This window comes from Schistocerca piceifrons, chromosome 7 (genome assembly GCF_021461385.2).
Source record: "Schistocerca piceifrons isolate TAMUIC-IGC-003096 chromosome 7, iqSchPice1.1, whole genome shotgun sequence".
In the NCBI taxonomy this organism is placed as follows: Eukaryota; Metazoa; Arthropoda; class Insecta; order Orthoptera; family Acrididae; genus Schistocerca; species Schistocerca piceifrons.
Genome location: NC_060144.1, coordinates 237,612,848 through 237,639,806, shown reverse-complemented (window position 1 = coordinate 237,639,806; position 26,959 = coordinate 237,612,848). Strand labels below are relative to the sequence as shown.

Genomic DNA, 26,959 nt, shown 5'->3' with positions numbered 1-26,959 from the left:
TGGTTGTGGAAATTGGTGCCATTGAGTTCTTCATGCAGTGACACGTGGTATGGATGATACATATGACAATGCAGTATTGTGACAATACTAGCTACGGACATGTCGGAATCGCGGTGTAATTTCAGGGCGCTTATCCGTTGGTAGTGGTATACTGCCGCTAGTACAGCTATTGCACTAGCTTCTCCTGTATGACGTTTGCCTCGTTTCCTTTTGACGGTCTGTACGCTGCCATCAAACATAAACGCGTTCACAACCTTGCAAAAGAACGAATGAGAGTGAGCTGTCTCTGGGAATAGGTCGGCTTACGAGGCAACATCTGCCTCAACGTTTCTCCTACATTCTCCGAAAATCAGAATCATTTCAATTTTTTCTCCTGAGGTTCACCATTCATCGTCCATGTGCACATCTGTTCTCCAAATGATAGATGTGCAGGCAATAAACACTGCGCAAGTATTGTAATGTTTAGAGCCGCTATCTGTTGTACGTCTGCACGATATGTGAACTCCGGTCGCAGGGCCTGCCTGTTATGATACGTCGTAGTTTGCTACACGGCCACGGTGGCGCTTCGTATAGTACCCTGTTCGATATGTCGGAGGAATACAACCGTGCGAATGGGGCTTCCAATCAGAAGTTATGAAATACTGCTCTGTCCTACTCTCGCAGCATGAAGGTGGGGTCCCACGTATCACTGAATATTCAACGGCCACTGGGTAGCCTGTCGAAAATTACGATTGTGTGCCCGTTTCTATTCTTCCAATTACAGCGCCGTCTGTGGCGAGACGAAGAAAATGCTTCAGACTAAACGTATGTAGATTTTCCGTACAATAGTAATCTACAATAAAAAAATTGGGAGTTTCATTGAAGATTTCAAAGTTGTCCCCTCCCTCCATCCACCCACGCACGGGATTGCATGGCGGGGTATATTTTTCCGTAGACTAATAATGTACAATAAAAAATGGGAGTTCCATTGAAGATTTCAAAGTTACTCCCCACTACCCAAGCACGGGGTTGCTTGGGAGGTCGAGTGTGATATCGCTGGGGGTATCCCTCCGAGAAAAACATATTGGAGTTATAACTTTTTTAGATCCGATGTGTAGTTTTCAGTTAAAATGAACACCTTGTATTTTAGCTCATAGTCCATTCATTTGATTTTGAATCATCATTTTATGTATTTATGATGTGCATATGCTTTTCTAAAAATGCTTCATTCATTTGCGGACGATTTATGTGACATAGTGATAAGCGATGTGCCTGAATGCGGGCTTTGTGATTGAAAATAAGCTACAGGATAAATTTTTTCTAATAATGTGAATATAATAATTTCCAAAAGTCAGTAAAAAGTTTTTAAAAATAGTTTAATGATGTTTATACTCCAGTCTCTAGTTCTTATTATGTTCATAAGAGTACATAACACAATGTAAGTGCACATTAAACTGACATATCTTGGTGTTACAAAAAAAAGAACTTTCTTTACTCTTGAAACTATACGAATATTGCGAGCAGGAAGTGGGACTCCCATTGAAAACTGCAATGTATCACACTTCCTGCTCGCATTATGCATACAGTATTAAAACTAAAGAAAGTTTTTCTTGTAATAGCAAGAGATGTCAGCTTAATGTGCACTTATATTGTGTTCAGTACGAACATAGTACGAACTACACACCGGAATATAAACTATTTTTAAAAACTTTTGTTGACTTTTTATAAATTATTATATTCACATTTTTGCATGTAAAGTGCAAAAAAAGAAAAGGAAAATAGTTGCACTATGGATCAATATTATATGATATGAATGTACGTCCAAGTGGTGCTTAAAGTTGCTTTGCTCAGTCTGTGCTGCATAATAAACAATTATAATTTTTTCATAACGGTGAGAAAGAGCAGTAGAGCACATACCTGTGAAAGGCAAAGGTCACAGCCTTGAGTCTCAGTTCGGCAAACAGTTCTAATGTGCAAGAAAGTTTCCCTGCAGAGTGAAAATACATTCATGAAAATCCATGGCTGTTCTTCTATTTCACGCTTGAAAGCTACAACATGTGCGTATGTTTCTTTGTTTTGATTGAAAATCTCAAATTACATTAATTGTGAAACTGAATTCGTACAGGTCGGCTTGCGTGTATGTCTTTTGATGACTTGACTGAAAGTCAGCTGCAAAATAGTATTTGCTTAAAGAGCCATTATTTTTAAACACCTTTTTTCGAAAGTAGAAGTTGTGTATGTCTTGTACACGGTGACCAATCATTAAAGCAAGAGCTTCTCCGGCGCTGGTGACGGGAGGTCCACAGTAAACGTAGCACTACTTGTCGCGTCAGCTATTTCTAATATACATAACATAACCACTTAAAAAGAAAGTACTCACAGCCCTCTGAGAAACTTCAGCAACTTCTTGACGAATGTTTGTCTTAAGTTCATCTAAAGTGTGTGGAATTTATTCGCACACTTTCTCTTTTAAGGCATCCACCAGCAGACAAAACTCGCAGCGGCTAAAGTCAGGGGAACGAGGAGACCATATGTTGTTAATGAAAACTCTATCTTTAAACACGTCGTTAATTAGCTGTAATTGTAGAAGTTGACTGTATGTGATGTCACAGAGTCCTACTTAGAGATCGGGAAAGCACGTTCTCTCTCAGATAATTGGCCAAAAAAGTCGCAAAATGTTTTCCACATGCCGCTCACTGTTAATTGTTTCCTGAAAGAAAATTTTCGAATAGCGCATCACACTCCTATATTTTTATCAGGCAGGGGTGCCACGCTTTCCGTAACTCCAGTAATGGTTATTCTGTAAATTAACTTATCCACGTAGGTTGAACCATGGTTCGTCGGAAAAGAAATTTAAGAGAGGATCAATTTCTCCGTCATGCGCCCTGTTCAAAATCGATTCACAAAACTGCAACATTTTAGCAGCGTCATCCAGTTTAAGTTCCTGAATTGCAGTTATTTTATAGGGCTCTAACTTCAGTAACTTTTTAGCCGTTTGAACAGAGCCATAGGAAATTCCTATTTACTGGAAAATACGTGGAATTGATTCTCTAGTTGACCTTTCCAGAGTATACACAGTTTTATCCAGAGTTGCTTCTGTGGTTACTGTATGTGGTTGTCTATGTTTACTTGTCAAGAACACTCCCCGTTCAACAGAATTTATTCGTCAATCGGCGAATTGTACTCCAATTAGGAACCTGAACATCAGGAAATTCCTCTTGAAATACTCTCCTTACTGCACGCGCTGATTCTATAATACACACTTATGAACCATACATGAACACTCTTTGGTGAATAGAGTACTTGTATTCCGCCATTTCACTTGAAATGCTTTAGCTCAATACACCGCACTGCGTCGCCTAACGGACACGTGCTACCTACGTGAGATTTGTGAAATGATTCAAATGGCTCTGAGCACTATGGGACTTAACTTCTGAGGTCATCAGTCCCCTAGAGCGTAGAACTACTTAAACCTAACTAACCTAACGACATCACACACATCCATGCCCGAGGCAAGATTCGAACCTGCGACCGTAGCGGTCACGCGGTTCCAGACTGAAGCGCCTAGAACCGCTCGGCCACTCCAGCCCTCTGATTTATGAACAAACGCCTCACAGTGGAGTGGAAATACGATGGCTATTCGGAAAGTAAGGTCAGAGGGGGTGCGAAATGGAAACCACAGTGAAAATCCGATGAAGCTTTGCACAGTTGTGTTGTGCAGTGCTTGTAGTATACTCGTCTATCGCGTCACGTCGCCAAGTGTGAGGGTCTGATCTGAGATTTCGCCTGATGTCATGCAGCCCACACAACATAAGTGTCATATGTTTCCTTCTGCATGGCAATTCTCAGTCGCACTCGTAAGGCGCTATGAATAAGCTCCTGCAATGTTTTCTATGGGAAGTGATTGATCATCCATAATGGTTTCATCTCTGCTCATATGAACAGCTACCTATGAAGACAACATTCTGGCACAGACAACGAGCTATAGATCAGCATAGAGAATTTGCAGGAAGCACAGGCGGCTTGCTTCTATGACGAGGGTATTGGAAAGTCGGTACAACGCTACGACAAATGTGTAAACAGGAGCGGCGACTATGTAGAGAAATAGCTGGAAGTGGTAGCTAACTATTGCAAATAAAACATTTTTGATTTTCACAGTGGTTTTCATTTTGCGACCGATGGGACCTTACATCCCGAATAGGTGTTGTACGAGTATATTCCCCGCCAGCGCTACCACAGACGGGTTGACAGGGTGGGGGGCGGGGTGACCAAAATATGCCTACCAGGTGGGGGTTGCGTTAAGAACGGACCCTCCTGTATTTACGTTTCGCATCCTCTTGTACATCTTTAGTGTGACCTTGTTTTTGGTTTAATTACATATACACCCTTTAAACCTTACTATCGTTATGAACCAGTGGTCTATTGGTAGCATCTTTGATTAATAATCACAACGCCCTCGGTCCCGAGTTTGAGCCACAATACTGCTTAATTTTTGAATAAAAATCACCATATTTGGCGGGCAAAGACTTCTAGCAAAAGGAGCCACTCTCATTCTGCCAATGGCCTTGTCAAAGAGGGCGGGATAGGAAAATACCCATAAAGGCAGAAGAGTCAGCAATGATCAACGGCATAAGGATGCATAGACAATGGAAACCACTGCGTTAAAGACACATAATGTGTATCCACAGGACATGTGTCATGTGACTGTAAAAGTGTCATAATGATCTCTCCACTGGCTAAACATTCCGAAGCAGCCCTCATTCGCATATGCGGGAAGAGAATGCCAAGGGAGGTGACCGTGAGAAAAAGACTGAATAACCAACGAAAGGATAACGTTCTACGAGTCGGGGCGTGGAATGTCAGAAGCTTGAACGTGGTAGGAAAGCAAGAAAATCTGAGGAGGGAAATGTAAAGGCACAATCTAGATATGGTGGGGGTCAGCTAAGTGAAACGGAAATAAGACAGAGATTTTTGGTCAGACGAGTACATGGTAATGTCAACAGCAGTGTGTAATGGTATAACAGAAGTACGAATGTTATGAATACGAAAGTAGGACAGGGAGTGCGTTACTGTGAACAGTTCAGTGACAGGGTTGTTCTCATCAGAATCGACAGCGCACCAATACCGACAACAGTAGTTCAGGTATACATGCCGACGTCGGCAAACCGAAGATGAAGAGATAAAGCATATAGGGATACTAAGCAAGTCATGGGGGATTCGAATGTGGGTGTAGACGAAGGAGCAGAAGAAAGGGTCACGGGGGAATATGGGCTTGCTTACGACTCCCACACTCTTCGGAAATTACTATATTCCAAAGGGCTTACAATTTTTCTTAACAAATGAATTTCTACTAGTTTCCGTTACATTATTAATTTCGATTATTATTTCATAATTGAATCCGGAAATAAATACAATAAACAGTACAGGATTGTGTAATTAATAATAGAAATTTTAAGTGTGCCAGTACTTCGTAATTTCAAGTGTTTCTAAAAAATTAATTTTAACTGTACATTCAGAACTAGTACTTATCGGTTATAACATCGAAACTGAAATATTTTGAAAGTAATTCCTTTTCATAAATTTTAGCTTGAAATATAACATACTGTGTATCAAATTATATGAAAGTCTTCAGAAAAACAACCGAGATAATACTGACCTGTCCAAAACTCGAAAAATAAAACTGGTATCGACCGTTGAAGAAAAGTAATGCTAGAGGAGGATGTCCCGTTACAACTTTCATGATATTAGAGAGAGCTGTAGATGGTAAAACTGTAGAGGAAGACAGAGAGTGAAATAAATCAATCAAATAAAAAAAACTGGTATCACAAGTTGTAAAACATAAAATGAATTTCGAGAAGAGGTTATATTGCCATACTCATCGAGCGATGCTATGGTATTGTCGCTGCTCAGTTGTTCGTCGTTGTGTTTCTTTCTGGGGGGGGGGGGGGGCTGATCTGTATGCTTTTTTGGTTCATCGGCTGGAGCCGAACTTATCTCATTTGTGTGTGTGTGTGTGTGAGAGGGAGAGCAAGAGAGAGAGAGAGAGAGAGAGAGAGAGAGAAAGGGAGACAGAGAGATCAAGTGGGGTCGGAGGCTGGGAGATGGGGGAAGAGGTCTGAGAAGCAGAGAAGATTTTCTGTTTCACAGATTGTAAATCTAAACAGTGTACATATCTAACGTTAGACAACGACTTTGTGAGTGTTTTGATTCCTGTAATGTGTGTCGGTGCAGGTTCTGATAGACCCGGAGACGATGACGGCGCTGGGCGTGCAGTACGAGAGGGACGGCGAGGTGGGCGTGGTGCGCGCCTCCCGGGAAGTCGTCCTGTCAGCGGGGGCGGTGGGCACGGCGCAGCTGCTCATGCTGTCCGGCCTCGGGCCTGCGGACCACCTCCACGACGTGGGCGTGCCCCTGCTCAAGGACCTGCCCGTCGGGTACGTGCACCACTCTGGCACCAGAAAAAAGGCTGGATAAGTGCTGCAGTTTGGCGTCGGGCACTCCCCTTTATCACTTCAAGCATGTCCTTCAGGAAGGTCAAAAACTTCCCTCTAACACGTCATAAAACTGAATAGCGCATCAGTTTCCTTTTCTTGGAAGGAGAGACAGCATTGGTAGTATTTTTTTGATTTATTAACCGCAAAATCGATTTTCGGTCACTAAGTGACCATCCTCAGTGCTAGAAGTTAAAAATTTTCACATAACGATCAGAGAGTATAAAATAGAAAATCACAACTATACCTACATATGAACATAACAGTTGGTAGGAACATACATGTAATATACAATTTAAATTGGTAGGCACTGGTGTCAATAAGCTTAGAGCGATCACATAAACTGAGGCCGCTGTTTACATGCACCTGTTCAGCAGACCTCGGTGTGACAGGGCTTAGAACGCCCTCTATGTGACATGTGTCACGTGAAGACTTAATATTACTGGTTTTGCGAGATATTAACACTAATGTTATGTGAAAATTTTTAACTTAATAAAACAAAAAAATACGACCAATGCTGTCTCTCCTTTCAAGTCTATCCACTATTTTAAATACAAGAAGTTGAAAATCAAGCTGGCGATCACAAGCCAACATATCCAGTTCAACAAAGAGTGTATCAAGAAAAATGTTACCCCACGGTATGTACAAAGTTACTTCAATAGACGATGACAAATCGGCGCAGTAACAATGAAAAAATGCGAACTGGTTTTGATGAGAAGTCTGCCGTTCGAAGCACACGCCAATTTGGCTGAACTTGTTTCTCCTTTGACCTTAGATTTGTTACTCTCAAGAGTGAATGAGATTGTGTATAATGCAGTTAGCAAAGTAAGAGCTAAACATGTCAAAAAAATAGCTAAGCTAATGGGACAAATGAAAAGATAAATATTAAGGGGCGAACATAAATATAACTTCTATCCTGGAGTTAAAAATTTAACCGATATAGTATTTAATCAAGAAGAAAATGAACTTTTAAGTAAGGGTTTAAAATACAACGTACATAAACAATTGGATAGTAGGGCAATTACGAATACACTAGTGCAGGTAACATTCGCGATGGATAGTTGTAAAATAAATAAGGTAGAACAGACTAAAATGGCTGTAGCGGTAGAAAAGCTATCAAAGAACGAAGTAAAAAAAGCAAATAACCAAAACAGGAGGGATCATTTGACAGTGAAAAGCTTGAATAATAAATTACAAGAAAGTAATGCAAGTGTCACAAAGGCAGACAAAGCTAATTCTGTTATTATTGTTACAAAAAAAAGTGTATGTAGAAAAAACTTTACAATTTTTTCAAGAAAACGGTATTACATCAATTGCGAGAGACCCAACGAATGAGATTCAAAGAAAGTTAAATGAGAAACTTAAATCACTTTCAAATGTCATAGCACCTCGTGATATACAGTATCTCAAGGTAATGAATACAAAAATTCCTAAGCTACGATCACAATTCAAGGTTCATAAGGAGTCTAACCCCATTAGGCCTGTAGTTGATGGGAGAGGGGGCCCTTTGGTGAATATTGCGAAAAAATGCCTAACTATTTTGAATAAGCATTATAACTTTGAACAACAGTTCTCGATTAAAAATAGTGCCCAATTAGTAGAGAAAATAAAATGTATACCTATTACAGACACTATGACGTTTCTTTCGCTAGACATTGTCAATTTATATACCAATATCCCGATTGAGGAAACAATACAAATTATTGACGCTAATCTCAGAAACCACAGTAATATGTCCAGCGTGGAAATCAATGAGTTCATAGAACTGTTATCATTCTGCTTAATGTATAACTACTGCACATTTGATGACAAAATTTATGTCCAAAAGGACGCATTCAGCATGGGAAACTGTGTCAGGGATTATGGCACACATCTTTATTAACTATCTTGAACTGAAATTACTAAAAGATTTTCCCACATTAGCTGAAAAGATCGTATGCTACTATAGATATGTGGACGACACGCTATTGCTAATTAATGGCAGTCAATCTGATATTGACGAATTCGTCAGTACATTTAATAGTTTACACAAGAAAATTACTTTCACAGTTGAAAAAGAACAGAATGGAGTCATTAATTATTTAGACCTAACCATTAGAAGGGAAAATGGAAAACATACATTTGACATTTACAGAAAATCAATATTCACAGATATCATCTTAGATTATGGTTCACAACACCCTGACCAACACAAGAAAGCGTTTTTCCGTTTTGTATTTCATCGTATGTTCCGATTACCATTATCTAATGAAAACCATGAGAAAGAGTTAAACATAGTCAAAAAAATTGCAAGAAATAATAATTACCCGTTGAAATACGTCATGGACATTCATGAGATGGTATCCAAAAAATATAGTAAAGACAATTTAAGTCAGAATGAGACAAGCGAAACTAAAAATCAAAAATTTATCACTTTGCCTTTCTATGGTCCCATTAGCAATAAAATTGCCAGAGTATTCAAGAAGAGGAATATTAATGTAGGTTTCTCGACGACGAACAGACTAGGCGTGCTTTTAAGGAATAACATTCATGAACGCAATGTCTTACATGAATCAGATGTTTACAAACTTACGTGTGCCACGTGTAATGCAGGTTACATAGGGCAAACGGGAAGAAAATTAGAAACAAGGTTTCGTGAGCACGTGGCACTTGAGAGGAAGGATATTGCGGAAAAATCGAATTTCGCAGCCCATCTGGTAGCTACTGCTCATACAACTCCAGATTTGACATAGCAATTGAAGTTGTTGCACAAGGGTAAAAAAGGATGCTTTCTCGACCTTATGGAAGAGATGGAGATCTTTTGCCATCATAATCTCCAGAAATCGCGCTACTTAACGAGCAAACGATATCGAGAAGCACACATTTTTGGGAATGCTTCTCCGATTTCCTATGAAAAAAGTCAACAACTTGTTGCCAATTATCACAATTAGCAATTTGTAGTCAGTTGCTTGCTATCCACTATATACAACGCCTCAGTCATAGTTGCTACGAGAACACTTACAATGACCGCTATTCCAACTATCTCAACACATAGACACACATGTTTCGGTTTGTTCTAATAACATTACTAATTTCGGTTTTTAAAAAGTATGCTCCCTTTTGTTCCGTAATTTTCAGAACTTATGGACGCCTACTGAACATAATTTTACTACAGTCGACATCTCTTAGGCGTTGACACAAAGTAATATGAACCGGTTATCACTTTACGTAATTATTTTTAATGTATGTTAACAATTCCTTTTCTGTTTGAATAAGTGCTGGATATTGTGCATAGCCTATGTTTAATTTCTCTAAAGTACGATGTATATTTCTGGTATAATTGGCGCTATTACCTGTCCTTCCTCATGATGGTTTCTCGATGTTTGATGTATACTACTTGTTCGCACCTTATATTTTTAAATTTATTTCAATAACACAATTAGAATTATAGGTACTTCTTAAGTCTGCTTTTATTTCATATGAGTCCCACTGCTATTATAAGTTATGTAAAATCAAATTATTTTATTAATATTCAAAACCGGTTGATTGGCAATTTTATTACTGTTTTATCAACGTGTGAATGTACGTATGGGTTCTGACCCAGTGCTTATGCGGAAGCGTACAACCAGTGATAGGACGAATGATGTGTACATTATCACGTCGTTAAATATGATAACAAAATTGTTACTCTACACCCTCAAACCTTTTTTGTTGTTGTAATGAATATTGTTTAATGGCATTTGAATTGCTACTTAGTGGCATTTTCGTACTATTACTATCTTTATATATTTGACTTCTCAGTTTTAACGTAATATTTACGTAAATCAAGAACGATATACTTCTAACTTCCCACGCCAAATGGTGGGTGCTATGTTTTACAGTAAGCAACCGTGTATATTTGATGTCATGTATGTATGGGTTTTGACCCAGTGCTTATGCGGAAGCCTATAACCACTGTTATAACAATGCTAGCTTGTCCAAAGGGACAAACGAGACGTACATCAGCATGTCGGTTAAATATGATAACAAAATTGTTTATCCACACCTACAAACCTTTTTGTAATGAACATTGTGTTTCACGGCGTTTTAATTATTACATGATGGCAGTTTCGTACTATTACTATTTTTTATATATTTGACTCCTTAGTCTTAACGTAACATTTTACGTAAATCACGAACGTTGTACTTCTAACTTCCTACGCCAGATGGTGGGTATTATGTTATTTAAAACCTATGTTATACCTCATTTCATGTTATTCATATATTATTCTTTTTCATTGTCTTTTTCTCTTTTACCTGTCCTGCACTCTGACGACGTATTACCGATCTTTTTTATGTTTTGTAAGTTTGTTTTTTAAAAACAATACGCCAATGTATTTTAGATGTTTCCTTCCCCCTTCGTCTGCTATGTGTTTTACGTACATTTTAAATTTGCATTACTTCATGATTCACAAATGCACAAGAGTTATTCAGTGTTAATATCTCGCAAAACCAGTAATATTAAGTCTTCACGTGACACATGTCACATAGAGGGCGTTCCAAGCCCTGTCACACCGAGGTCTGCTGAACAAGTGCATGTAAACAGCGGCCTCAGTTTATGTGATCGCTCTAAGCTTATTGACACCAGTGCCTACCAATTTAAATTGTATATTACAGATATGTTCCTACCAACTGTTATGTTCAGATGCAGGTGTAGTTGTGATTTTCTGTTTTATACTCTCTGATCGTTATGTGAAAAATTTTTAACTTCTAGCACTGACAATGGTCACTTAGTGACCGAAAATCGATTTTGCGGTTAATAAATCAAAAAAATACGACCAATGGTGTCTCTCCTTCCAAGTACATCCACTATCTGGTCGTGGTGCACAGGAGACTCCATAGAGTCGCCAATCAATAGTTTCCTTTTCGTCTCACTCTATTTTAGTGGAATGTTGATGTTATCCCATAACATAGTTCAGTGGCAAAACTGCATTCACGACACACAAATAAGGTTTATGATTGTATACAACGTTGAACATCTGTATGGTTTACAAAACATTATACGTCCTTCTTCTTATTCTTCTCATTCTTTAGCGTTCGTCCTGCCCGGTGGAGGATCCTTGAGGAGATTTTCTGTCTCTCTCACTCTTTCTCTCTCTCTCTCTCTCTATCTCTCTCTCTCTCTCTCTCTCTCTCACACACACACACACACCCTCTTTCCAAGCATTAATCCCGACGTTTCGGGGTCTGCTGTTATGGTTAAACGGACGTGGCATGTTAATGATAAGGTGTTGCCGGATACACTGCCTGTCGCCAAGGAGATTTTCTGTCTCTATTTTGTCTAATCGTGGACCACATCTGGATGAATATTTACAGCCTTCAGGTCGTATAGAACATCGGTCCATCGCCGTCTTGATAAGTCCTTAGTTCTCTCTCCTATGACTTTCACTGTGTGGACTCCAGCATAGTGCAGAAACTAGACGTGAGATTGACTCGATAAATCGTTGGAAGTCTTCTGCAAAAGTACCGATCCATTATGCCTCTACAACTGTCCATAATTGCCAAAGTGTTGCGAGAGCAGGATTTAGCGCACGAATTGACGTCTCGATTATGTCCCATAATGTTCGATGGGATTCATGTTAGGCGATCTGGGTAGCCAAATCATTCGCACAAATTGTCCAGAATGTTCCTCAAGCCATTACCGGATAATTGTGGCCTGGTGACACAATGTCATTCATAAAAATTCCATACTTGTTTGGGAACATGAAGACTATAAAAGGCTACAAATGGTCTCCAAATATCTGAACATAACCATTTCCAATCAATGATAGCTTCAGTTGGACCAGTGAACCCGGTCCATTCCATGTAAACACGGGTCATGCCATTATGGGGCCACCACCAGCTTGCATAGTGCCTTGTTGACAACCTGGGCCCATTGCTTCGTGGGTCTCTGCCGCACCCGGACCCTACCATCAGCTTTTCCCAACTGGAATCGGAATTCATCTGAACAGTCCACAGTTCTGCAGTCGTCTAGGGTCCAACAGATACGGTCACGAGCCCAGGAGGGACGCTGCAGACGGTGTAGCAAAGGAACTCGCATCGGTCGTCTGCTGTCATAGCCCATTAACGTCAAATTTCGCCCCACTGTTCGTCATGAGTCCTTCATCGATTTCCGCGGTTATTTCACACAGTGTTGCTTGTCTGATAATACTGATAACTCTAAACAGATGGCGCTGCTCTCTGTCGTTAAGTGAAGGGCGTCGGCCACTCTGTTGCCCGTGGTGAGAGGTAACGCCTGAATTCTCGGCACATTCTTAACACTGTGGACGTCAAAATATTAAGTTTCCTAATGGTTTCCGAAATGCCATTCCGCTTTCAGTCTATTAAGTGCCGTCATGCGGCCATAATCACGTCGTAAACCTTTTCACTTGAATCACCTGAGTGCAAATGACAGCTCCGCCAATGGCACTGCCCTTTTATACTTTGTGCGAGCGATACTACCAACATCTGCACATTTGCATATCGCTGTCCCATGACTTTTTGCACTTCAGTGTCGTCCCCTGCCATAACACATCTCCAAGCCATTGCAGAAGACTTTCTCGTATTTGGCGGTGTGGCCCTAAAACTGTTTCCTGATAGTATCGTTCGAAACTTGTTCCAGTGGAGTGAAGCCACTTGTCCATCTAAGCATCTTCCTCTCAATGGCCCCCCGTCCTCGTTCTGCCTCTTTGGGTAACGGTACTGCAGAGAGCGATTGGGTGGATGACAGCCTGGTAGATATCTGACTTCAGATGGTCATTCATCCGACGATCGCAGGAGACTCCTGTTGTCACTCGACACTTCATCCAGGCTGCCGCCATCCTTGCGTTGTCATCGTCTGTAGGTTGACCATCTCTGGAGAATTTCCAAGCGAGATGCTTAAATTTTGAAACTCGTAGTACATCTTCTCAGCCAACGTTGATGATCCGAACTTATCGTGGATTTGATATCATGTACTCACATTTCCTTTTTTTTTTTTTTACCGCAGGCCGTATCGTGCAGCTTTTCCGTTTGGCTCTGGAGACAAAGCTTTTTCTCCGCAGATATAACACCATCAGCATAGAAAGTTTTCATTGATAATGGAATGAGCAGGTCTGATGTGACAGCATCCATCACAAGAACGAACAGCAGTGGTGATGAAGCCGAGTCTTGGTGGATTCCTAGCGTGATGTGAAAAGTCATTCGACGCTCCTACAGCCGCTTTGTCCTAGCTCCTCTCTTCAACATACGGAAGCCGTACCCACTTAACTAGATACTTTGGAATGGCAAGTCCTCGAAGCGCTAACCAGATTAAGTCATGCGGCACCCAGTCGATAGCCATTTCGAGGTCTAGATACGCGAGGTGCTGTAGCTTCTTCTTTTAACTTTTATAATTGTAGCCGTGCATAGGTCCTCAATGGGAAATTTTCAGCTATTTTTGAAAAACTTGGATTCTTTGTTGTACTATCTTTCAAACAGAGGGAAGTAAATTATTGTTTGTGGTGATTTCAATGTACATTTTCTGAAAGACTCCGATAGAAAGCTTGACGTTTAAGTATTATTTGGTTCTTTCAATTTGACGCCAATTATTTATTTTCCTACTCGGGTGGTACAGGAAAGCACCACACTGATAGATAATGTTTGTGTAGGTCAAGAGAAATTTAATCAAATAAAAACTTTTCCTGTTAAGAACGGTCTGTCTGATCATGATGCACAGGTAGTTACAGTACATGACACAGCTCCACACAGTAACTCAGAACAGTCCTCATAAATAGTGCGTTAAATTAACAATTTAACTATCGAAAATTTAAAGGGAAGCTTGCTACAGTTAGACTGGGATGAAGTCTACAGGGAACGTAATGCTAAATTTAAAATTTAACCTATTTCATGATACCTTTGTGAGTATATTTGAGAAGTTTCTATAAGAAAACAGCGAAATATAACTGTAAGAAACCATCTAAAAAGCCATGGCTTACTAAAGAGATAAAAAATCTTGTAAACAGAAAAGGAAAAAGTATCTTATAGCTAGGGGGACTAATGATCCAGAAACAGCGAAACATTATAAAAACTACTGCACCGTATTAAGAAAAGTTATTAAAAAGTCCAGAAGTATGTGCATTATGTTTGAGATTAGTAAATCTGATAATAAAATTAAAACAATTGGAATATTGTTAAAAGGGAAACAAAGCAACTGGGAGTGCAGGAAGACTGTATTTCTATCAGACTCAATGAAAAGTTTGTTAACAAGAAGTCAGAAGTAGGAAACATTTTTAATAATCATTTTTTGTGTTGTAGAGACAATAGGATCCAGCTATTCATTAGAAAATGCAAGGTAGTATATGGAAGAGGCAATACCCATGCAATTTGATAAAACTTAAATTCAACCCACCTCTCCTACTGAAATTGGAATAATAATAAATTCACTCTAAATAAAAGCTCACATGGAATTGATGGCATTTCCAACAGAGTACTAAAAGCTTGTTCCCAAAAGATAAATATGATGCTCAGCCACATATGTTGTAGCTCACTAAAACAGGACATTTTTCCAGATAGACTGAAATACACTATTGTTATACCACTGCATAAAAAAGGGAATAGGTATGATGCTAACAACTACTGCCCGATCTCACTTCTGACAGCTTTATCCAAAATTCTCGAAAAAGTAATGTATTCAAGACTAGCATCACATGTTTGTAAAAATGAAGCACTAAGAAAATGTCAGTTTAGTTTTCAGAAAGGCTTTTCATCAGAAAATGCTATATATACTTTCACTGTTCAAATACTGAATGCATTGAACAACGAAACGTCACCAATTGGAATTTCTGTCGTCCCTCAAAGCCTTTTGATTGTGTGAATCATGAAATCTTATAGATAAGCTCAAGTACTGTGGTATGAGTGGGACAGTGCACAAATAGTTTAATTCACATTTACCTGGAAGAATGCAGAAGGTTTAAATTAACAGTACAGATAGTCTGCAAAAGTCAGCAGAGTCCTCTAAGTGGGGAGGTATCAAGAATGGTGTCCCACAGGGTGCAGTTTTGGGTCCCTTATTGTTCTTAAAATAAATTAATGACTTGCCACTCTGTATTCATGAAGATGCAAAGTTAGTTCTTTTAGCTGATGATACACTTATAGTAATCACACCCAACAAACAACTATCAGCTGGGGAAGTTGTAAATAATGTCTTTCAGAAAATTATTAAGTGGTTCCCAGCAAATGGACTCTCATTACATTTTGAGAAAACACAGTATATACAATTCTGTACAGTAAATGGCATAACAACATTGATAAATATAGACTACGAACAGAAGTCTGTTGCTAATGCAGAATATTCGAAATTTCAGGTTGTGTGCACTGATAAGAAATGGAATTGGAAGTAAAACATTGATGATCTGCTAAAACGGTTAGGTTCAGGTCCTTATGCTTTTAGGGTTATTGCAGGTTTTGGTGATAAACTATTAGTCAATTAGCCTACTATGCTTATTTTCGTTCACTGCTTTCGTATGACATCATATTTTGGGGTAATTCATCATGAAGAGAAAAAGTATTCATTAATAAAGGTGTGTAATCATTATAATAGCTGGAGCCCACCCAGTATCACCTTGCAGTCATTTATTTAACGAAATCGGGATATTCACAGTATCTTCGCAATACATACATTCGCTTATGAAATTTGTTATTAATAACCCATCCCATTTCAAAAATAACAGCGAAGTGCATAGCTACAACACTATAAGAAAGGATGATCTTCACTATTCTGGGTTAAATCTGACTTTGACACAGAAAGGGGTGAATTTTACTGACACAAAAATCTTTGATCATTTGTCAAATATGATTAAAAGTCAGACAGATAGCCATCCAATGTTTAGAAATAAATTAAAAGAATTTCTGAATAACAACTCCTTCTACTCAGTAGATGAATTTTTAGATATGAAGTAGTAACTGTATAAAAAAATTAGTTATTTTGTGTAAAGAAAAGTTATTTTAAGATGACACGATCAATATCATTACGATATGTCGTATTCATGATCTAGGGAACAAGTTTTAATGTATGTATGTATGTATGTATATATTAACGCTATTTTTCAACCTGCAACCGTGCAACATAGATTGCGTCAGTCTTGCCACAATTTTTTACAAATTCGGCTTGGTCTATATTGATTTGGGTTATTTCGCAAATCGTTTGTCGATTATTCGTTCGAAGATCTTGGCTCAGTAATCTGATCGGGCGGTAATTAGAACACCTTATTTCTGAAGACTGGTACAGGGATAATCCGTTGCCAATCTGCTGGTATTTGACCTTCTCTGATGAGCTGGTTGAAATGAACTATAAGCCGTATATGCTAACCAGTCGCATTCCAATGCTGACAGAACCATAACTCGATGATGTTTGGTTTGTGGGGCGCTCAACTACGCCTTCATCAGCCCCCGACCATAACTCGACTGGAACATCGGGGCAGTGGATTTTTTCTCTCTTTAGCTCCTTCAGAGCAATCGCGACTTCGGCACTGATACTTTCTGCTAATCAAAATTATATTATTGCGTGTCATTAATTTATTACTGGTTACAGATTTGTTCCTTTCTACGTGAAGGTTTTCGTGAAAGTTATGAATTGTGATTGTGGCCTTTCAAACACCGTACTACGACACAGCCAAATACAAATCGTCCAGTTTATTTCGCCCTCGTGTTTACTTCTGTTTCTTCGGTAGCCTTTGAACTAAACGTTAGCTTTTACTGTGGACACGTTACGCAAAGTATTTTATTCACTTTTTATGTAAATTGCCGAAGTTTTTTGATGACGGAAGATATATGCAAAGACGTTACTCCTACCCCGTGACGTACGAAAACGTTGTGTGATGCAGAAATCTCTGCCTTCGCTACTTTTGCTATGATAGCGTGGCGCTTTTCCTGATTTTAAGTGAACGCACACTAAGATGATTAATGATATTCCTGACTGATGAACTATTTTGAATCAAACACCGTTTCTGAATGGTATGAATAAATTCTGAACACTACAGGAAAGGATATCCAGGTGAGACTAATGTTTTCGGTTTACCCACAACATTGGTTCACAACGACCGACATATTACAATTGTATGGATGCGATCCTTTATTAAAAAGAAACGGCACATAAAGCAATTAGATGTTCACAGAAGTATTAATTGTCAATCAGTAATTCCTCTGGATAATTCAGCTCCTGTCATTTATATCTCACACATCAGCTCTTCTATGCTAGTAAACAGCTTTAATCACTTGGAATTACACGTTCTTTACTCCACCATTATACACTTTTTTCGATAACTCTTAGTCCTTGGGTCGTGCTAACCCTCATTCTTAAATATTCAGTGCCCAGAAAATTTCACTGCAACCGTCCTTTTCTCCCTCCAGTCACCTTCCATCAATTGACGGATCGTCTGATTTTATGCAGATACTCTCTCTGGGCATATCACCAGTACAACATAAAACATACATATATTACAGTTACATACATACAAATCAACATTAAATAGAGGTAATGAATGTGATACTTATTGATGCTTCTTTCTGATCTAAGACGACGCAGGATGCAGCGCAAGTACCTGTGAACCGAAAAACAAAAGGAACAGCAGGATTCATAGCTATACGCTCTTTATTTAAGTTCAGAACTCGATTAACAATCACTCAATTTAACTGGTTGTAATGACCACAATAAATAAATGGTTCAAATGGCTTTGAGCACTATGGGACTTAACATCTATGGTCATCAGTCCCCTAGAACGTAGAACTACGTAAATCTAACTAACCTAAGGACAGCACACAACACCCAGTCATCACGAGGCAGAGAAAATCCCTGACCCCGCCGGGAATCGAACACAATAAATAACAAATTTCATATAGCAATCAGTGAGAATTGCAACAATTGATATCAGCCGCCAGGGAAAGTAAATATGGATACTCTGTCAGCCCCTTTATGTCAAAATTACTATAACATTGCATCTCACAGACAGTATCAAATTCAACTTGCAAATAAAATTTACAGCGAACCACAGTCATGCTGAGACTGCACTCACTTACGGGGCTCAAATAATGAATGTTCTCCATGTACAAATAATTAAAGTTCATAAAAGTCCTCTAAAAATTTAAAAACGAACATATGACAGAACAATAAAATAGTTAAATACACCGAAACAGCGGGGTGACATAGCTGCTAATTTCCCCACGGGGTGATATAGTTGCTAATTTCCCCACGCCTATGATCAAGTTATATAGGATCAATTTAAAAGTAGTTTTGCTCCTGCAAGGCAAATAAATGCAATTTCTCCCAAATTTACCTAAACTGTAAATACAGGAATAGTAAAACGATTAATAAACATTAACACTAGAAGCAGCCATAGTAAAACGATTAATAAACATTAACACTAGAAGTAGCCAATCTCAAAGGCAAACTACTATCATGTCTAAATGAGTCTTATCACTAGCATACCTAAAACATGAGACTTCAGTTCGTACAATTTTCCTGGCCACGGCAATGAGTAACCAAACTGTGATTCTTGAAGTTTTCGCGATGTACTGAATATTCTACGAGGTTTCGGGATTGCAGCCGGATAATGTTTACTTCTTGCCACAATATTTCCGCTAGTGGCGGACACTCACCTCAGCATGGCTGTATGGTTGCCAGTTGAAATATTGTGACGAGAAGTCGAAATGAACCGGCTGCAACCCCAAACCCCATAGAATGACCAAAATACTCTGACATTCAGTGTGAGGGTGAATTAGCCATGCACAATAGGACTAAGACATATTAATTTGCCCTTTCAGGATTCAATCACTCCCATCGAATTTAAAAAAAAATTACAGGAAAATGTCACAAGGTATAGAAATTTAGGCTGCCTTAATGGTGGGCCATTAAGGTAGAATAATCACTCGCTTCTTCAGGAATGATTCCGTGATGGCGCCACACATAACAGCCTATTGGCGGTACAAATCGAAGTATCCACCTCTATAAGAGACTAAGATTGGCAATAAGCAAGCGGTAACAAACTGGATAAAATTCAGTCACGGACATGCATAACAGGACAACACATTTATCACGCTTTGGTGAGTACCTGAGAAAATCCAGGGCGGGAGTGGACACAAGCGTTAGCGGACACAGCCACGCGGCAGCCAGTCACGCAAACAACTAGCGGGCTGTAATGACACGAGCACACAAACGCAGCGCAATGGCTCAACAGCGCGAATAAACAAACCGGGCAGACCGGTTTAGCTAACACAGGAAAGACCTAAGAGCCAACAGCAAGCCCATTCATGTACCCAAACCAACGTCCGAATTCGAAAATTTTTGGCAAACATTACATTAAAACCCTCAGATTCACTCTTGCCATTTAAAAAAGACTATAAGGTAAAATTGCCACAGCTCTGCTAAGAATTCATCATGCATGACACAGATAACTGCATGAACAGTAACCACTCTTCAGCTTATCAAATAGTCTTTAATTCAAAACATACCCTCACTCGTGTTGCATACGTTGATCCTTTTATAACTGCTGGAAACTTTGATTCATTCGTAGGATAGCCACGCAGCAACAAGGGCAATGAATATCTGCCATTAAATTAACAAAGTAACACAATGACAGGCCGGCCGAAGTGGCCGTGCGGTTAAAGGCGCTGCAGTCTGGAACCGCAAGACCGGTACGGTCGCAGGTTCGAATCCTGCCTCGGGCATGGATGTTTGTGATGTCCTTAGGTTAGTTAGGTTTAACTAGTTCTAAGTTCTAGGGGATTAATGACCTCAGCAGTTGAGTCCCATAGTGCTTGGAGCCATTTTTTTTAACACAATGACAACAGGCAGCCCAGCACCGTAGTTTAGCACAACGAGTTCACTTTAAATTAGGAACGCATAAATAAGGAACACATAACACCTTCACTTCATGTTTTTTCCCCTTCTTCTTTCCTTTCTAGAAATTCTTACCCCCAAGCTATGCATAGCACAACCTGAGCGCAACATCGCACTCATTATGGAGGGATGCTGACTCAGTTTTTCAGGATAGCAAATGTGAAGTTGCGATACAGAAAACGGCCCAGAGATCACCAGTGTGGTGTGTGTGTGTGTGTGTGTGTGTGTGTGTGTGTGTGTGTGTGTGTGTGTGTGTGTGAGTTTGTAGTGAGTGAAGTGTTATGAAACAATGTGTGTATAGTGTGTGCAGTGATCGATAGTGAGATATGAGTGATCAGTGTGGCATTACATTATTTAATAAGTTATTTGTAAGACAAGTATTGTATACCAGGAGTTAATCTAATGATTTTCTTTAACTAGAATTCTGTAAATATATGTGTATACGAATTAGCTTATTTTAAATTGATCTAAAGTAGTAAATACTTTGACATGTCCTATACCCTTGTAAAAGAGATCTACGGATGAATAAAGCTGCTGCTACTACTAATACAGCCTGCTGCGGCACGTGGTCACATTAGCAAAATGGTTCGAATGGCTCTGAGCACTATGGAACTAAACATCTGAGGTCATCAGTCCCCTAGACTTAGAACTACTTAAACCTGACTAACCTAAGGACATCACAAACATCCATGCCCGAGGCAGGATTCGAACCTGCCACCGTAGCAGCAGCGCGGTTCCGGACTGCAGCGCCTGGAACCACTCGGCCACAGTCACTTGAGAAAAGAACCAGCCATTAGCAACTGTCGAGGTAAGAGAACACCGTCCGGTGCAACGCATTAGCCTCTTCTCAGGGAAGACGCGGTCAGGCCCCGCTGTATGTCCACAGCTTAGCCGTGGCGATACGACCCCGCAAGAACACTCTGGATCTCGTTGCACGCGCTGCCAACTTGTGCTGAAACCATCCCAGACGTTGCAGCAGGCAGGAGACGTCTGCTGTTAACCGGTGTCCGTTCCGAACTACCAGTGGCTCGGATCCACACCTCCCGTCTGCGCGAAAACGGGCAGCAGGTGGCGATCACTGTAAAAATATTTGCGACTGCATTCGACCTTTCTGGTCCTCACTGACTGGCCTTATTACGCCAATAGCTTATGCAAGCGCTTGAAAATTGTAAAACTGACATTCTAGTAAATTCTACCTTACAATTTTGTGAGTTTTAACAGCAGAAAACAAACAGTTACATCATTGTGTTCGTCTGGCCTTCTGACGAAGAAACTACTGCGCTTCTAACGCTTACATTTGGATCGAACTGCCAACGTAATTACTTTTAGTGCAGTGTTTACAAAAGTCGTTTTTCGTTATTTACCCTGGCAGGCACTTTTAAACCGATAATGTTAATACCGTAGCTGACTATGCTGGTGGCGTAATAGTCCATTCAATGGAGACCAAAAAAGCTCGAATATCGGGAATATTTGATCTGGTCGGAACAACATACTAGAAAATCTGACTAGTGAGGGGTCAGTATGAGGTGGAGGTGCGTTAGAAAGTCACTTTGCCGGCCGTGGTGGTCAAGGGGTTCTAGGCGCTTCAGTCTGGAACCGCGCGACCGCTACGATCGCAAGTTCGAATCCTGTCTTGGGCATGGATGTGTGTGATGTCAGGTTAGTTAGGTTTAAGTAGTTCTAAGTTCTAGGGGACTGATGACCTCAGCTGTTAACTCCCATAGTGCTCAGAGCCCTTTGAACCTTTTTTTTTGAAAGTCACTTTTGAACGTTTTTCTTAGTAACTTGAAACCCGTGGCCTGCAGCGAAAACGTATACCAGAACAAAATTTAACTACATTTCCTACAAAAAGGTCCTGCTCATTTTTTTTCTGTAGGACTAACAGTTCGCGCATAGCGTGGGAGAAAATATGAAGCTCGTGGTTTATGAAGGCCAGCTATAACATTGTGGGCTGCATAAAACGACAGCGGTAGGGGCTGCTGAATCGCCCTATATTAATGAAGACGCCACGAACATTCCATCACACCCTGCCCTACCTCCTGACCCCTTTCGCGCCCTCTCTCTCTCTCTCTCTCTCTCTCTCTCTCTCTCTCTCTCTCATACACACACACACACACACACATACACACACACACACACACACACACACACACACACACACAGACGCGCTCTTTCCCACTTTTTCATCGTCTCCTGACGGGTTTGATGTTGCCGCAACGATTTCCTCTCCTGTGCAAATGTCTTCCTCACGGAGTGGCAATCGGTCAAAAAGTCAGCGATTATTGTTAAATATATTTCAAAAACTGCCTTCCCCAACAGTTTTTGCCCTCTACGACTCTCTCTAATACCACTGAAATCATTCTCCAATATCTTAACATATCTATCATCCTATCGCGCAGGGTAGCCGAGTGGTCTAGGGCGCCTTGTCACGGTCCGCGCGGCTGCCCACGTCGGAGGTTCGAGTCCTCCCTCGGGCATGGGTGTGTGTGTGTGTGTGTGTGTGTGTGTGTGTGTGTGTGTGTGTGTGTGTGTGTGTTGTCCTTAGCGTAAGTTAGTTTAAGTTAGATTAAGTAGTGTGTAAGCTTAGGGACCGATTACCATAGCAGTTTGGCCTCATAAGACTTATCACAAATTTTTTCCATCATCCTGACTTTTTTCTCACCTTTTCCACTAATCCTTTCTCGTCGATTATGCTGGGTCTCACTTTATTTTTCACCTTATTAGTCCCTCCAATTTTCCAGTATACTTTCGCAACAACATATCCCAAACAATTCGCTTCTCTTCTTTTTCGGTATTCCGACATTCCATGAGTAACTTCTGTTCCACCTGTGAATACTTTGACAAATTCAGGTACATGTTTGATACTAGTTGATTTCTTTTGCCTAGGAATATTCTCTTTGCATCTTATAATCTGCTTCTTAAGTCCTGCTTACTTCTTGGAGATGTGGTTCGTCTAACGCAACTAAATGACAGGCTGTTTGCATCGTGTCACGCAAGTTTCTCTTCTTTTTATTTGTGAAGCTTCCTCAGTGGCCTGTAATGCATGATTGTATTATGTATATAATAACTGCGCTATACACTAATCACAGATTTGTTATTACATTACAGTTTTGCGTTATTCTCTTCTTCTTGCGTAAGAAACAAATCTTTGCGGCACAAGTATCCTGACGTTAAATTACTATTTGGTTTTACTTACGATCTGCTATCTTATCAGTACATATGTCCTACACTGGGGACATTGAACTTAGTTAATCTTTGAACGCCAAGACGTCCAATATTCTGTGTTTTTCGGACATATTTCAACTGAACACTTCACTTTCACTGTTCACTGGATTTTGATTTGATATGTCTACTGTAACTAACCGCTGTGGCCGAGCGGTTCTGGGCATTTCAGTCTGGAACCTCGCTGCTGCTACGGTCGCAGGTTCGAATCCTCCCTCGGGCACTGATGTGTGTGATGTCCTTAGGTTAATTAGGTTTAAGTAGTTCTAAGTTCTAGGGGACTGATGACCTCAGATGTTAAGCCCCATAGTGCTTAGAGCCATTTGAACCATTTTTTGTCTACTGTGCGTAATAGGAGCCTTCGTTAGGTAATGCATTTTTTTCTCGGCCAGTCTCGGTTGAAAAAGGGGGGTATTTCTTGTGGGACATCGTCGAATATTCCTGCCTTAGCCACTATAGTTTCATGAAGTTCCGATGGGCGACAGTGCAATAAGTAGCCTTCAAAATGGCGTCTGTAACGGAGGTGCGTCCACGCAGAGAGCTGTCATTAAGTTTCTTTCGATGAAAACCACAGCAACTCAGATCTGCATAGGCGCTTACAGAATGTCTACGGAGAGCCGTCAGTGAACAAAGTCACTCTTAGTAGTCGGGTGAGGCGTCTGCCAGCATCGCAACTAGGTTGCGCAAATCTGTCGGGATCTCCCAAGTGCCGGCCAGCAGCACACTGCTCTAACTCCTGCAGTACGGGAACTGCGGACAGTATCATTCGAGGTGATCGATGGATCACAATCAAAAACGTCGCTGCGCAACTGGACGTCTCTGTTCGTAGTACTGACAAATTTGTCTAACATTTGGCGGACTGAAAGATGTGTGTCCACTGGGTTCCTCTCCGCCTAACAGAAGACCGTAATGCACAACAGAGCACCAGCTGTGCGGAGTTTGTAAGGTGCCTCTCACGTGAGGAAGACATTTTTACCAGTTTTAATAAATTATTGTCTATTATTGATGTATTCACGATAGTTTGGAAGTGCTGTAGTCCGTAGCCGGCCATGAGTCGGAGAGCATTTCCCATGCTGGCTGGCTAGGTGGCGAAGCGACCGTATGTCGCGCGTAGTGGGGTGGGGCTCGGCACTAGACCATAGCAACAAGCGTCAGCCTGGGAAATATACATGACGGGAAGTGCCGCCATCTTGATGCCAAAGTCACCGATTTTGTTTATTCGTATTTAATAATTAAAGTCATTTATGACAACATGAATACTAGGAGTAGCCTCTGGATGTTTAAATCTCTTTATCATAATTTTGCATCGTTAAAATTTACACCCGTTCATTAACAAATGCATATCTTTGTAAGTACGAACTTGATCGGAAATCCACGAACTGTAACTAAACTAGTAAGAGATACGCACTGCATGCCAAAGTCGGCAGTCAGCGTTGAGAACTCTTCCTGTGTTTTTCGATGGTAGCCATGCTCTCAGTTACGAGTAGTCTGTGACATGAGTGTTTCATTATTGATATAATAGGAGTAAAAGTGATATTACGGCATTCTGAATGTTAATTTAGAGTAAATAGATACCCCAAAATTAATCGACAGCAATTTCAGGTAATTAGCTTCCACCGACAGAGACATCCAATGCGCCAATGAAGAATCTGCACGGGACGACATTTACGAGAGCTGCACCGCTCACAGGTAGGAGGAAATCCGACGACACGACCCACGAAGGCGGGTCAAGGAAGGTCCGACTTACACTCGCAAATTCCGGGTAGAAACGCTGACCAGTTATACTGTACGTCACATATACCACCCTCTACGGACTCGCGGCTAAGCTGAGTAATAACAGTATCAGTTTAGAAGCGAGGGGATCTTGCAAGTTGTTTGCGCTTTACGAGGCTGATGATGACGATGTTTTATCAAACATAGTCGCGGGCGATGAAATATGGATTCATCACTTCGAACCGGAACAAAAAGGCAATCAATGGAGTTGAGCCACACCACCTACCCTCCGAAGAAAATGTTCAAAGCCGAACGCTCAATCGGTAAAGTCGTGACAACGGTCTTCTGGGGCTCTGAAAGGATAATTCTGTTTGATGATCTTCCTCATGCCGCAACGATCGACTCTGAACTGCAGAGTGTTCGTTGCCACAAAAATGCAAACAAACTTCTTCTCCATGACAATGCAAAGCCTCACGCAAGTCTCCGCACCGGAGAGGAGCTCACGAAACGTCATTGGACTGTTCTTCCTTATCCACCCTACAGCCCGGATATCGCACATTCCGACTTCCTGCTGCTTGACCCAGTGAATGATGCACTCCGCGGGAAGCAGGTCGTGATGATGAGAAGGTTATTGGCACAGCAAGTCAGCTCTGACGTCGACTAGTAGAGTGTACCACGTGGGCATACAGGTCCTCACAGTAACGTGGCGCAAGGCCACCACATTGAACGCAGACTGTGTTGAAAAACAGGGTATCGTAGCCAGAAGAGTTGGGAACAGTATGGTGTGTTGGAATCCTGAATAAAGTTGAACGCTCCTAGTAATATTGCCAATTGTCGCAGTGTATTTCGTTCATCTTTTGTTCGTGTCATGGTGTCAGTAAGCAGTTTAATACTCTTTTGTTTGTTACGTGTGTGTATGTGGTTTTGTATGTAGGAGGGCTTGGGAAATTAAGTTAATTATTTAGTCTGTTTGTTACTGTTTTCGAGGATAACAAGATCAGTGAGTTGTTGCTGATATTGATTAGATCTTTCATTTCTTTCTTATTCATTGCAAGGGCACTGTGTGTAAATGCTTTTTTGTAATGTTAAGGGTTTTCTGCTGTCATTGTTCATTCTAACAATTTCCGTTCCTGTTTCATGTTGGATGACTCATTCCCATGCTTTATTCGGTGTTCAGTGAAAGTGGAATGGCTATTTTTATATTTTAAGTGTCTTACGTGTTCTTTACGTATAGTTTTTGAAATTTCTGACTGTCATTCACTTGCTTCATCTGTCATGAATTGTTTTCCGTCATTGTCATTAAGTTACCAAAGAAGAAACCACATCATATGTGGGTAAAACTATCGAAAGATCAGTCTCAAATAAACATGTCAACTTGTGATCAAAGTAATGTGCAGAAGAGAAGAAACAACTAAATTGAACGAAGATCCATTTATGTTACTACTAATGTGTTCTACTTTATACTTTCATTGCCCTATTTTTCTATACGCACGATAAATTCTGTCTTAGTTTAATCCTCAGTCCGATTATTATGCCTCTAAGGAAAGAATAAATATTAGTGATCAACGTCGCGTCGACAGTGGGGTCATAGACACAGAACTGGTGTCGAGTAAGGAGGGGAAAGGAAACCGGTCGTGCCCTTTCAGAGAAACCGCCCTGGCATTCGCTTTAAGTGATTTCGGTAAATCATGGAAAAGCAAAATCT

The 26,959-nt window shown here is 40.5% G+C and overlaps 1 protein-coding gene across 1 annotated transcript in view; it reads left to right on the top strand.

The window, feature by feature from the left end:
* LOC124805592 (glucose dehydrogenase [FAD, quinone]-like) overlaps positions 1-26,959 on the top strand; it is a 163,194-nt gene that overhangs the window by 53,692 nt on the left and 82,543 nt on the right. The window contains exon 4 of the mRNA XM_047266159.1: positions 6,211-6,413. Coding sequence (XP_047122115.1) covers positions 6,211-6,413 — 203 coding nt within the window. The remainder of the gene's footprint in view (positions 1-6,210; positions 6,414-26,959) is intronic.